The 13,466-nt window shown below is 46.9% G+C and overlaps 1 protein-coding gene across 3 annotated transcripts in view; it reads left to right on the top strand.

Annotated features, from left to right (window-relative positions):
- The window catches only part of CAMK2A (calcium/calmodulin dependent protein kinase II alpha), a 339,869-nt gene that overhangs the window by 286,219 nt on the left and 40,184 nt on the right, over window positions 1–13,466 (top strand). For all 3 annotated transcript variants that reach the window (XM_063928633.1, XM_063928634.1, XM_063928635.1), the window contains one exon: window positions 2,802–2,850. In XM_063928633.1, coding sequence (XP_063784703.1) covers window positions 2,802–2,850 — 49 coding nt within the window. The remainder of the gene's footprint in view (window positions 1–2,801; window positions 2,851–13,466) is intronic.

Here is a 13,466-nt window from a genome sequence, read left to right as displayed (position 1 = left end):
TGAGTTCATAGATGCCTCACCTATGGGGTCTCTCCCTGACAGTCCCTGTATCTCCAGCAGAGCACTGCAAATTTGGTGAGATTTGACTCTAAAATACATGGGAAATTTAGATCTCAGATTAAGGGGTATATTCAATTACAGTCGGAAGCGCCGCAAGGGCGGAAAGACGGCACTTTCCGCCGATAATTGGAACTTTCCGACACTTCAATATTCAATTGAAGTGCTGTATTTCCGCCCTGTCGGGACTTCCTACAAGTCTAAAAACACATGGATGAGCGGAATCCATGTGTTTTCGACCCCTGCCGCAGTTAAAAATGGTCCGTTTTCGACCATTCATTTTCGCCCATAAGAGAGGGTGGAAATGAATGGTAGGAATGGGAGGGCAAACAGCTCGCTATTGAATACTGACGTGTCGGATCCTCTCCGTTGGAGAGGATCCGACTGTAACTGGATATACCCCTAAGGTGGCATTTTTGTTCCTGGGAACCGCATGATAGGTCAACACCAAATGGTCGACAATAATTAGATCGACAGGGTCAAAAGGTTGCCAAGTAAAAAGGTAAACAGTACTTTAGGTCGACAGGTTCAAAAGGTCGACATACGCATATGGTCGACACATTTTTTATTTCGTTTTTATTACGTTTTTCCAACTTAATCTGATTAATATACTATCCATGCCACCATCTATTACCTTTAGTAACCTTGTGGCAAGCAAAGCGAGCCAACTTGTGTGAGGCGTGGCGAGCGAAGCAAGCCTGAGAGGTACATGTTTTCATTAATTGGAGGCACATATGGATAAACATACAAAATAACACCCAAAAAACAAAAAGAGTCACACTTTTTTTGTGTGTGTCGACCATTTCCATGTCAGCCTTTGCACTATGTCGACCTTCTGTACCTGTCGACCTTTTGTACTGTCTACCTTTTACATGTCGACCTTTTGTCCCTGTCGACCTAATGCATATGGTGTCGACCTATTGATTGTCGACTTATTCATTGTCGAATCTTTTGATCTACAACCGACCTTCCTCAGGCCATTCTTTCAGTGAGACTATTTCCTAGTGTAAAGCAATGCTACCTAATAGGCCCTACACACTGGGCGATATAACTGAACGATATGAACGTTCTCGTTCATTAATGAGCGAGAACTCATTCATATCGTTCAGTGTGTAGGCACCAACGATGAACGATGCGCTGCCCCGCACTCGTTCATCGTTGGTGCCGAGTTGCTCGTTCATATTAGCATGCACTGCTATGGAGCCCAGTGACGGGGGAGTGAAGAAACATCACTCCCCCGCCGCCGGGTCGCCCGCCGGCTGTATCGCCCATCGGACACCTCGACGGCACATCGCCGTGTGTGTAGGGCCTTATACCCCTTTCACACCGCACAAATAACCCGGTATCGACCCGGCATATTGCTGGGTCAACACGGGTCAGTGTGCACATGTCGCACATGTGCACATGAAAGCGCCATGTCGGATTTCCCGGGTCGTCTGACCCGGTAATTCAACCCGGGTTATAAACAGTGTTATTCCCGGGATGAATCCCGGGTCAGTGGCTCTGTAAACAGATTCCCGGGTCGAGACGACCAGGGACCCGTTTACAAGATAGGGAGAGGCGGCGCTGAGATGAGCTCATCTCCCAGCGCCGCCTCCACCTCTGCCCCCGCTGCCGGCTCCGCCCCCTGCTGCTATGACAATTGACCCGGCAATATGGCGGGTCTGGAAGCCAGCAGAAGAGGTAGGAGAGTCTCCAATGCTGGATCCCACCCGGGAAGGACTCGTTTCTAATTCCCGGGTGGGATCCGGCATTGGAGATGTGAAAGGGGTATAAGTGTGTTTAATCGTTATGGTACAGGCAATCCCAAAAGAATTTACATTCCATTAAGCAATAAAGTCATACAAATAGCTACATATACGTATAATAATAATAATAATAATAATAATAATAATTAATAGCAATAATAGCACATACTGTAGGAGCCAGCTAGGAACACTCATACAAGCAATGCAAAGCTGAATTATTTGCAGTAATACACAATAAAACAAGACACTGGTCTGTGCCATCATTAGCAGTTACTTTCTCCCCTGACTTGAGTTACGGAGCATGTCCTTTGCTAAGCAAGAGAAAGTGATGGGCAAACTTTAAGGGACTCTGGGGCAGATGTATTAACCTGGAGAAGGCATAATGAAGTGATAAACCAGTGATATGTGCAAGGTGATAAAGGCACCAGCCAATCCGCTCCAATATGTAAATTAACAGTTAGGATCTGATTGGCTGCTACCTTTATCACCTTGCACATATCACTGGTTTATCACTTCCTTATGCCGTCTCCAGGTTAATACATCTGCCCCTCTGTGACTTGGTGTCCTGTGCCTTCTTGCCCAGCAGAGGGCGATGTCATTCTCATCTTGGGGCTCACAGAGGAATGAGCAGATGTGTGTGTAGCTACAGCTCTGTCCGCAGTCAGTGTTGGTGCAGCTGGTATTGGGATATGATATCATAATAAATGTGAGAGCAATGAATGCCCCCTCAACAAATGCGGACACATGAGGTGCTGTCACCACAAACCAGCAGAAGTGCATTAAATACATACTGTATCACTTAATCCAATTTTTTTCCCCTGATGGGTGGTGACATCTAGTGTTCAATATGTAAAGTGCAGGGAAATGTCGACGACTTCTCAACAGGATGAGATCTCCTGGCTGAGGTGCTCTTCTGGTGCCCGAAACACCTGTCACATGGTCTCTGCTGGAATAACACTCTTCTTCCACCTTTTTGCTTTTTTGTTTTTCATTCAGGAATCTTCTGAAAGTACAAACACAACTATTGAAGATGAAGATACCAAAGGTAGGTAGGGTAATAGTCACCAGATGGAAATAGAATGATCTCTTCTCTCTGCATATTGCTTATCACAGGGGTCTCTAGGGACAAGTATCAATCAGCTTCTAGTTATCATTTCTCTAATGCAGTCTATAAAATGCTAGGTAGAATCTAATTGGTTGCTATGGACAACATCCACTTTGGAAGCTACTATATATCTCCCCCCTAGAACTGTGAATTATGACTCTGAATGTCAATGTGATTACATGCAGGGCTGTAGAATGTTATATAATATAGCAAATGTTCCTCTTTGCTTGGAACCCACTTGTCTCACTTGGGGGTCTATTTACTAAGCCTTGTATGGAGATAAAGTACCAACCAATCAGCGTCTAACTGTCATGTTACAGGCTGGGTTTGAAAAATGACAGTTAGGAGCTGGCTGGTACTTTATCTCCGTACACATTATCTTCATCCAAGACTTAGTAAATAGACCCCTCTGTCACTGACGTTGTCACAGCTCAAGAAGCAAAACGTATACATGAACAAATCATTTCTTCTGCTGCTTGAGCAGCTGCCTGTTTACCTGGATTCACATGTAATAGTCTCCGAGTTGCCAGAGGTGTAGGACTCTGTGCGAGATCTCCCGGTTATTTTAAAGCGGGAATCGTTTAACCAACCTGGTTTTGACACTCGCACAAAACTTTGCACTTCCTCCTTCTCACGGGGTATTACATCCCCCCCCAAGTGTATATTTTCTGCCAGTCTTAATACTTTGTGAAAAGTGCAGATGTAATCATCTGTACATGATCAGCTCAGGGACAAACACAGGATTTAGCGAGAGGGGTTTCCATGGGTGGGTGTGTATGCATATATCCATGTGTGTATGTATATATATATATTTCTCTGACGTCCTAGTGGATGCTGGGACTCCGTAAGGACCATGGGGAATAGCGGCTCCGCAGGAGACAGGGCACAAGAATAAAAGCTTTAGGATCAGGTGGTGTGCACTGGCTCCTCCCCCTATGACCCTCCTCCAAGCCTCAGTTAGATTTTTGTGCCCGAACGAGAAGGGTGCAGGCTAGGTGGCTCTCCTGAGCTGCTTAGAATAAAAGTTTAATTTAGGTTTTTTATTTTCAGTGAGTCCTGCTGGCAACAGGCTCACTGCATCGTGGGACTAAGGGGAGAAGAAGCGAACTCACCTGCGTGCAGAGTGGATTGGGCTTCTTAGGCTACTGGACATTAGCTCCAGAGGGACGATCACAGGTACAGCCTGGATGGGTCACCGGAGCCGCGCCGCCGTCCCCCTTACAGAGCCAGAAGAGACGAAGAGGTCCGGTGAAATCGGCGGCAGAAGACAATCCTGTCTTCAGACTAAGGTAGCGCACAGCACCGCAGCTGTGCGCCATTGCTCTCAGCACACTTCACACTCCGGTCACTGAGGGTGCAGGGCGCTTGGGGGGGGAGCGCCCTGAGACGCAATATAAATGATAATACCTTAGGTGGCAAAAGAATACATCACATATAGCTCCTGGGCTATATGGATGTATTTTAACCCCTGCCATTTTTACACAAAAAAGCGGGAGATAAGGACGTCGTGAAGGGGCGGAGCCTATCTCCTCAGCACACAAGCGCCATTTTCCCTCACAGTTCCGCTGGAAGGACGGCTCCCTGACTCTCCCCTGCAGTCCTGCTTCAGAATCAGGGTAAAAAAGAGAAGGGGGGGCACTATTGGCAGCAAATGACAATATAAACAGCAGCTATAAGGGAATAACACTTATATAAGGTTATCCCTGTATATATATATAGCGCTGGGTGTGTGCTGGCAGACTCTCCCTCTGTCTCTCCAAAGGGCTCGTGGGGTCCTGTCCTCTATCAGAGCATTCCCGGTGTGTGTGCTGTGTGTCGGTACGTGTGTGTCGACATGTATGAGGAGGAAAATGATGTGGAGGCGGAGCAATTGCCTGCGTTAGTGATGTCACCCCCTAGGGAGTCGACACCTGACTGGATGATCGTGTTCAAACAATTAAGTGATAATGTCAACACTTTGCAAAAAACTGTTGACGACATGAGACAGCCGGCAAATCAATTAGTGCCTGTCCAGGCGTCTCAGACACCGTCAGGGGCCCTAAAACGCCCGTTACCTCAGTGGGTCGACACAGACCCAGACACAGATAGGGAGTCTAGTGTCGACGGTGATGAGTCGAACGTAATGTCCAGTAGGGCCACACGTTACATGATCACGGCAATGAAGGAAGCATTGCACATTTCTGACACTACAAATACCACTAAGAAGGGTATTATATGGGGGGTGAAAAAACTACCAATAGTTTTTCCTGAGTCAGATGAATTGAATGAGGTATGTGATAAAGCGTGGGTTTCTCCCGACAAAAAACTGCTAATTTCTAATAAATTATTGGCACTATATCCTTTCCCATCAGAGGTTAGGACACGTTGGGAAACACCCCCTAGGGTAGATAAGGCGCTCACACGTTTATCTAAACAAGTAGCGTTACCGTCTCCTGATACGGCCACCCTCAAAGAACCAGCTGATAGAAGGCTGGAAAATATCCTAAAAAGTATATACACACATACTGGTGTTATACTGCGACCAGCAATCGCTTCAGCCTGGATGTGCAGTGCTGGAGTCGCGTGGTCGGATTCCCTGACTGAAAATATTGATACCCTGGATAGGGACAATATATTGTTAACTATAGAGCATTTGAAGGATGCATTACTATATATGCGTGATGCACAGAGGGATATTTGCACCCTGGCATCAAGAGTAAGTGCTATGTCCATCTCTGCCAGTAGAACGTTATGGACGCGTCAGTGGTCAGGGGATGCGGATTCCAAACGACATATGGAAGTATTGCCGTATAAAGGGGAGGAGTTATTTGGGGCTGGTCTTTCGGACCTGGTGGCCACGGCAACGGCTGGAAAGTCCACCTTCTTACCCCAGGTCACTTCACATCAACAGAAAAAGACACCGTCTTTTCAAACTCAGTCCTTTCGTTCCCATAAATACAAGCGAGCAAAAGGCCATTCCTTTCATTCCTGCAGCCGCTTCCCAGGATCAGAAGCCTTCCCCTGCTTCTGCCAAGTCTTCAGCATGACGCTGGGGCTTTACAAGCAGACTCAGGCTTGGTGGGGGCCCGTCTCAAGAATTTCAACGCGCAGTGGGCTCACTCGCAAGTGGATCCCTGGATTCTACAGGTAGTATCGCAGGGTTACAAACTGGAATTCGAGGCGTTTCCCCCTCGCCGGTTCCTGAAGTCTGCTCTGCCAAAGTCTCCCTCCGACAGGGAGGCAGTTCTGGAAGCCATTCACAAGCTGTATTCCCAGCAGGTGATAATCAAGGTACCCCTCCTACAACAAGGAAAGGGGTATTATTCCACGCTGTTTGTGGTACCGAAGCCGGACGGCTCGGTGAGACCAATTTTAAATCTGAAATCCTTGAACACTTACATAAAAAGGTTCAAATTCAAGATGGAATCACTCAGAGCGGTGATAGCGAACCTGGAAGAAGGGGACTATATGGTGTCTCTGGACATCAAAGATGCTTATCTCCACGTCCCAATCTACCCTTCTCACCAAGGGTATCTCAGGTTTGTAGTACAAGACTGTCATTATCAGTTTCAGACGCTGCCGTTTGGGTTGTCCACGGCACCTCGGGTCTTTACCAAGGTAATGGCCGAAATGATGATTCTTCTTCGAAGAAAAGGCGTATTAATTATCCCTTACTTGGACGATCTCCTGATAAGGGCAAGGTCCAGGGAACAGTTAGAAGTCGGAGTAGCACTATCTCAGATAGTGTTACGTCAGCACGGGTGGATCCTAAATATTCCAAAATCGCAGCTGATTCCAACGACACCTCTTCTGTTCCTAGGAATGATTCTGGACACAGTCCAGAAGAAGGTTTTTCTCCCGGAGGAGAAGGCCAAGGAGTTATCCGAGCTAGTCAGGAACCTCCTAAAACCAGCCCAGGTGTCAGTGCATCAGTGCACGAGGGTCCTGGGAAAAATGGTGGCTTCTTACGAAGCAATTCCATTCGGAAGATTCCATGCAAGAACGTTTCAGTGGGATCTACTGGACAAATGGTCCGGTTCGCATCTTCAGATGCAGCAGCGGATAACCCTGTCACCAAAGACAAGGGTGTCTCTCCTGTGGCGGTTGCAGAGTGCTCATCTTCTAGAGGGCCGCAGATTCGGCATTCAGGATTGGATCCTGGTGACCACGGATGCAAGCCTGAGCGGCTGGGGAGCAGTCACACAGGGAAAAAACTTCCAGGGCTTGTGGTCAAGCATGGAAACATTTCTTCATATAAACATTCTGGAACTACGGGCCATTTACAATGCCCTAAGTCAAGCGAAACCCCTGCTTCAGGGTCAGGCGGTATTGATCCAATCGGACAACATCACGTCAGTCGCCCACGTAAACAGACAGGGCGGCACGAGAAGCAGGAGGGCAATGGCAGAGGCTGCAAGGATTCTTCGCTGGGCGGAAAATCATGTGATAGCTCTGTCAGCAGTGTTCATTCCGGGAGTGGACAACTGGGAAGCAGACTTCCTCAGCAGACACGACCTTCACCCGGGAGAGTGGGGACTTCACCCAGAAGTCTTCCACCTGATTGTAAACCGTTGGGAAAAACCAAAGGTGGACATGATGGCGTCACGTCTAAACAAAAAATTAGACAGATATTGCGCCAGGTCAAGGGACCCTCAGGCAATAGCGGTGGACGCTCTGGTGACACCGTGGGTGTACCAGTCAGTGTATGTGTTCCCTCCTCTGCCTCTCATACCAAAAGTACTGAGAATCATAAGAAGGAGAGGAGTAAGAACGATACTCGTGGTTCCGGATTGGCCAAGAAGGACTTGGTACCCGGAACTTCAGGAGATGCTCACGGAAGACCCGTGGCCTCTACCTCTAAGAAAGGACCTGCTCCAGCAGGGGCCTTGTCTGTTCCAAGACTTACCGCGGCTGCGTTTGACGGCATGGCGGTTGAACGCCGGATCCTGAAGGAAAAAGGCATTCCAGATGAAGTCATCCCTACCCTGGTCAAAGCCAGGAAGGATGTAACCGCAAAACATTATCACCGCATTTGGCGAAAATATGTTGCGTGGTGTGAGGCCAAGAAGGCCCCTACAGAGGAATTTCAACTGGGTCGTTTCCTCCATTTCCTGCAAACAGGACTGTCTATGGGCCTAAAATTAGGGTCCATTAAGGTTCAAAATTCGGCCCTGTCGATTTTCTTCCAGAAAGAACTGGCTTCAGTACCTGAAGTTCAGACATTTGTAAAAGGGGTACTGCATATACAACCTCCTTTTGTGCCTCCAGTGGCACCTTGGGATCTCAATGTTGTTTTGAGGTTCCTTAAGTCACATTGGTTTGAACCACTCACCACTGTGGACTTAAAATATCTCACATGGAAGGTGACGATGCTGTTAGCCCTGGCTTCAGCCAGGCGTGTGTCAGAATTGGCGGCTTTATCATATAAAAGCCCTTACTTAATTTTTCATTCTGACAGGGCAGAATTGAGGACTCGTCCTCAATTTCTCCCTAAGGTGGTTTCTGCTTTTCACATGAACCAACCTATTGTGGTGCCTGCGGCTACTAGGGACTTGGAGGACTCCAAGTTACTTGACGTTGTCAGGGCCCTGAAAATATATGTTTCCAGGACGGCTGGAGTCAGAAAGTCTGACTCGCTGTTTATCCTGTATGCACCCAACAAGCTGGGTGCTCCTGCTTCTAAGCAGACTATTGCTCGTTGGATTTGTAGTACAATTCAACTTGCACATTCTGTGGCAGGCCTGCCACAGCCTAAATCTGTAAAAGCCCATTCCACAAGGAAAGTGGGCTCATCTTGGGCGGCTGCCCGAGGGGTCTCGGCTTTACAACTTTGCCGAGCAGCTACTTGGTCAGGGGCAAACACGTTTGCTAAATTCTACAAATTTGATACCCTGGCTGAGGAGGACCTGGAGTTCTCTCATTCGGTGCTGCAGAGTCATCCGCACTCTCCCGCCCGTTTGGGAGCTTTGGTATAATCCCCATGGTCCTTACGGAGTCCCAGCATCCACTAGGACGTCAGAGAAAATAAGATTTTACTTACCGATAAATCTATTTCTCATAGTCCGTAGTGGATGCTGGGCGCCCATCCCAAGTGCGGATTGTCTGCAATACTTGTACATAGTTATTGTTAACAAAATCGGGTTATTGTTGTTGTGAGCCATCTTTTCAGAGGCTCCTTCGTTGTTATCATACTGTTAACTGGGTTCAGATCACGAGTTGTACGGTGTGATTGGTGTGGCTGGTATGAGTCTTACCCGGGATTCAATATCCTTCCTTATTATGTACGCTCGTCCGGGCAGAGTATCCTAACTGAGGCTTGGAGGAGGGTCATAGGGGGAGGAGCCAGTGCACACCACCTGATCCTAAAGCTTTTATTCTTGTGCCCTGTCTCCTGCGGAGCCGCTATTCCCCATGGTCCTTACGGAGTCCCAGCATCCACTACGGACTATGAGAAATAGATTTATCGGTAAGTAAAATCTTATTATATATATATATACATACACACACACATATATTTATATATATATGTATATACAAATATTTATACAGATGGAGCCATGCTTATTGAGCGTGGCAAATGAGCGTGGCTACATCGCAGGCGGGGGTGCCCGGTGTTCCTGGGCATGCCTCCGCCCAGGCACGCTGGCGAGCGCACAGAGATGCTCCCATTCACTTTGAATGGGGGGCGTGCGCATCTATGATGCACGCACATCTCATTCGTGCACCTCGCCAGGCGCACTCAGTCGCAGATGGAACCACGATTAGCGTGGCTCCATCTGTGTATATGTGTGTATATATATATATATATATATATATATATATACACATACATATAGAGCACACATTCATATATACAGTACATACACATACATACGTACATAGATACAACCATACAAATACAATCACACTTAAACACAGACTTCACACTTACATATACAGCGTCATATGTAATCCCCCAGGCGCTGAGAGCAGTGTGAGAGGACGGAGGGAGCTGCTGTGGCTGAGCATGCACAGCCAGCAGCTCCCCCGGGCCCAGCGACATTCTGTAAGCAGAGAGCTCCACCGAGGCGAACGCGGTCGCGGCTTTTGTTGAGACGGAGACACAGCTGTCTCCGTCTCAAAATAGAAAATTCAACTCTTCAAGGGGGGTTTCCAGGTACTCGGAAACCCCCCTGCATGTGCCACTGCAGTTCCATCTCCCTCCGCCTTCTGCCAAGTGTCCCCAGTTTTGGTCTTATAGCTACAGTGCATCCGGAAAGTATTCACATCTCTTCACTTTTTCCACATTTTGTTATGTTACAGCCTTATTTCAAAATGGAAAAATTATTTTTTCCCCTCAAAATTCTACACACAATGGGCCTAATTCAGACCTGATCGCTAGCGGGTGATTTTTGCACTGCTGCGATCAGTCAACGCCTACAGGGGGAGTGTATTTTAGCTGTGCAAGTGTGCGAACGCATGTGCAGCAGAACTGTACAAATAGATTTTGTGCAGTGTCTGTACAGCCCAGGACTTACTCAGCCACTGTGATCGCTTCAGCCTGTTCAGGACCGGAATTGACGTCAGACACCCGCCCTGCAAACGCTTGGACACGCCTGCGTTTTTCCAAACACTCCCAGAAAACGGTCAGTTGCCACCCACAAACACCTTCTCCCTGTCAATCTCCTTGCGAATACCCATGCGAATGGATCCTTTGCACAAACCCATCACTGAGCGGCGATCCGCTTTGTACCCGTGCGACACGCCTGCGCATAGCGGTGCATACGCATGCGCAGTTTAGACCTGATCGCCTGCTGTACGAAAACGCAGCCTAGCGATCAGGTCTGAATTACCCCCAATACGCCATAATGACAACGTGAAAAAAGTTTTTTTGAGATTTTTGCAAATTTATTAAAAATAAGAAACTAAGAAATCACATGTACATAAGTATTCACAGCCTTTGCTATGAAGCTCAAAATTGAGCTCAGGTGCATCCTGATTCCACTGATCATCCTTGAGATATTCCTACAGCTTCATTGGAGTCCACCTGTGGTAAATTCAGTTGATTGGACATGATTTGGAAAGGAACACACCTGTCTATATAAGGTCCCACACTTGACAGTGCATGTCTGAGCAAGCATGAAGTCAAAGGAATTGTCTGTAGATCTCTGAGACAGGATTGTCTCGAGGCACAAATCTGGGGAAGGGTACAGAAAAATATCTGCTGCTTTGAAGGTCCTAATGAGCACAGTGGCCTTCAATCATCGGTAAACGGAAGAAGTTCGGAACCACCAGGACTCTTCCTAGAGCTGGCCGGCCATCTAAACTGAGCGATCGGGGGAGTAGGACCCTAGTCAGGGAGGTGACCAAGAACCTGAAGGTCACTCTGTCAGAGCTACAGCATTCCTCTGTGGAGAGAGGAGACCCTTCCTGAAGGACAACCATCTCTGCAGCAATCCACCAATCAAACCTCTATGATAAAGTGGCCAGACAGAAGCCACTCTTTAGTAAAAAAAACACATGGCAGCCCGCCTACAGTTTGCCAAAATGCACCTGAAGGACTCTCAAACCATGAGAAACTAAATTCTCTGGTCTGATGAGGCAAAGATTGAACTCTCTGGCGTGAATGCCAGGCATCATGTTTGGAGGAAACCAGGCACCGCTCATCACCAGGCCAATATCATCCCTACAGTGAAGCATGGTGGTGGCAGCATCATGCTGTGGGGATGTTTTTCAGCGGCAGGAACTGGGAGACTAGTCAGGATAGAGGGAAAGATGAATGCAGCAACGTACAGAGACATCCTAGATGAAAACCTGCTCCAGACCTCTCTTGACCTCAGACTGGGGCAATGGTTCATCTTTCAGCAGGACAACGACCCTAAGCACACAGCCACGATATCAAAGGAGTGGCTTCAGGACAACTCTGTGAATGTCCTTGAGTGGCCCAGCCAGAGCCCAGACTTGAATCCGATAGAACCTCTCTGGAGAGATCTGAAAATGGCTATGCACCGACACTGCTCATCCAACTTAATGGTGCTTGAGAGGTGCTGCAAAGAGGAATGGGCAAAACTGCCCAAAGATAGGTGTGCCAAGCTTGTGGCGTTATATTCAAAAAGACTTGAGGCTGTAATTGCTGCCAAAGGTGCATCAACAAAGTATTGAGCAAAGGCTGTGAATACTTATGTACATGTGATTTCTTGGTTTTTTATTTTTAATAAATTAGCAAAAATCTCCAAAACACTTTTTTTATGTTATCATTATGGGGTATTGTGTGTAGAATTTTGAGGGAAAAAATGAATTTATTCCATTTTGGAATAAGGCTGTAACATAACAAAATGTGGAAAAAGTGAAGCTCTGTGAATATTTTTCGGATGCACTGTAATCACTCTAAACAGGTCATATTCAGTGAGTTGGGGTATGTATACTTTTCCTTAAGGTAATATGGCAATTAGCAATCCCACTTCTATAAGTTTTAGCTTTCAATATATCACTGGCAGTTACTGCAAAGCAGAAATGTTCCCCCAATTCACTTTGATGCACACTACGTAACATCACAACCACTGCTGTGGTGACGGCAACATTTCCGCATTACAAATTAATAATGATGCCCATTCCCTTCCATCATACAATAGTCCTGGGGCAATGCTATTGACACAAGGGTGAATGACATTGGCTTCAGGAGTCTGGTTCCAAGTAGTTTTTGAATTCCCAGAGCTAGATACATCATAAAACACCTGACTTTGTGTGACTGTCCTCTGGGAGATTATAGAGGTGGAGGTCCTGGAGGGAACTGTGAAGTCCCGTAGGGCAGTGAGTTGCACCAGTAAGGCCCCCTAATGAGAAACGCAGCAATTCTCAGCATTTGGCTGCAGAAGAGCTATGATGGCGCAATTTACAACGACTGGGGACGACTGCAGAAGTATGAAAAAACAGCGCTAAATACTAATTCACACAGCTTCAAATACACATGTGAACCATACGGTAAAAATAGGTTAAAAACACATTTAATGTTGTAAACATGTTAAAATGACAAATTTATAAACTTATCACACACAAAAGAATTTAAAGTAGATAATTTGATGCATATGTCTTTTTGCCCCCTTGCTTGTGGTCTATTGCTATAGGCTCAATGAAAAAGTCCTAAACTGAATCAGTGCAAGATATAGGTAAGTAGTTCAGTCAGCTGACCTGTGGCAAATGTCCAAATGGTGGAAATAGTTACCGGTCCTGAGGCAATAACCAGGGTAAGTTCCGATTTAGCATTGATCCGTGTAATGCCGGCGGATTTTTCAGCACATTTTATGGAATCTCTTTAACCATCAATGCTTGGACCATTCCCAATATGAAAGCCACGTGATGTTGAATCCAGAAGGACAATTGAAACACACTTTAAGCCCACTGACCACAGGGGTAGAAACCTGATGCGTTTTGCCGTCTATAGGCAGCTTTCTCAAAGGACTGCAGAAGTAGGCAGGGCGCGGGAGACTTCTCTGTTCTATAAGTTTCCCAAGAGAGCTCCCTGAAATTCAGGAGCCTCCGGGGCGTTCTTGGAGAGTAAGCAGGTGTGTGATACAAGGGATTAAGGGGGACATTTACTA

Source organism: Pseudophryne corroboree, chromosome 6, assembly GCF_028390025.1.
Source record: "Pseudophryne corroboree isolate aPseCor3 chromosome 6, aPseCor3.hap2, whole genome shotgun sequence".
In the NCBI taxonomy this organism is placed as follows: domain Eukaryota; kingdom Metazoa; phylum Chordata; class Amphibia; order Anura; family Myobatrachidae; genus Pseudophryne; species Pseudophryne corroboree.
This window is presented reverse-complemented; position numbering and strand designations above follow the sequence as displayed.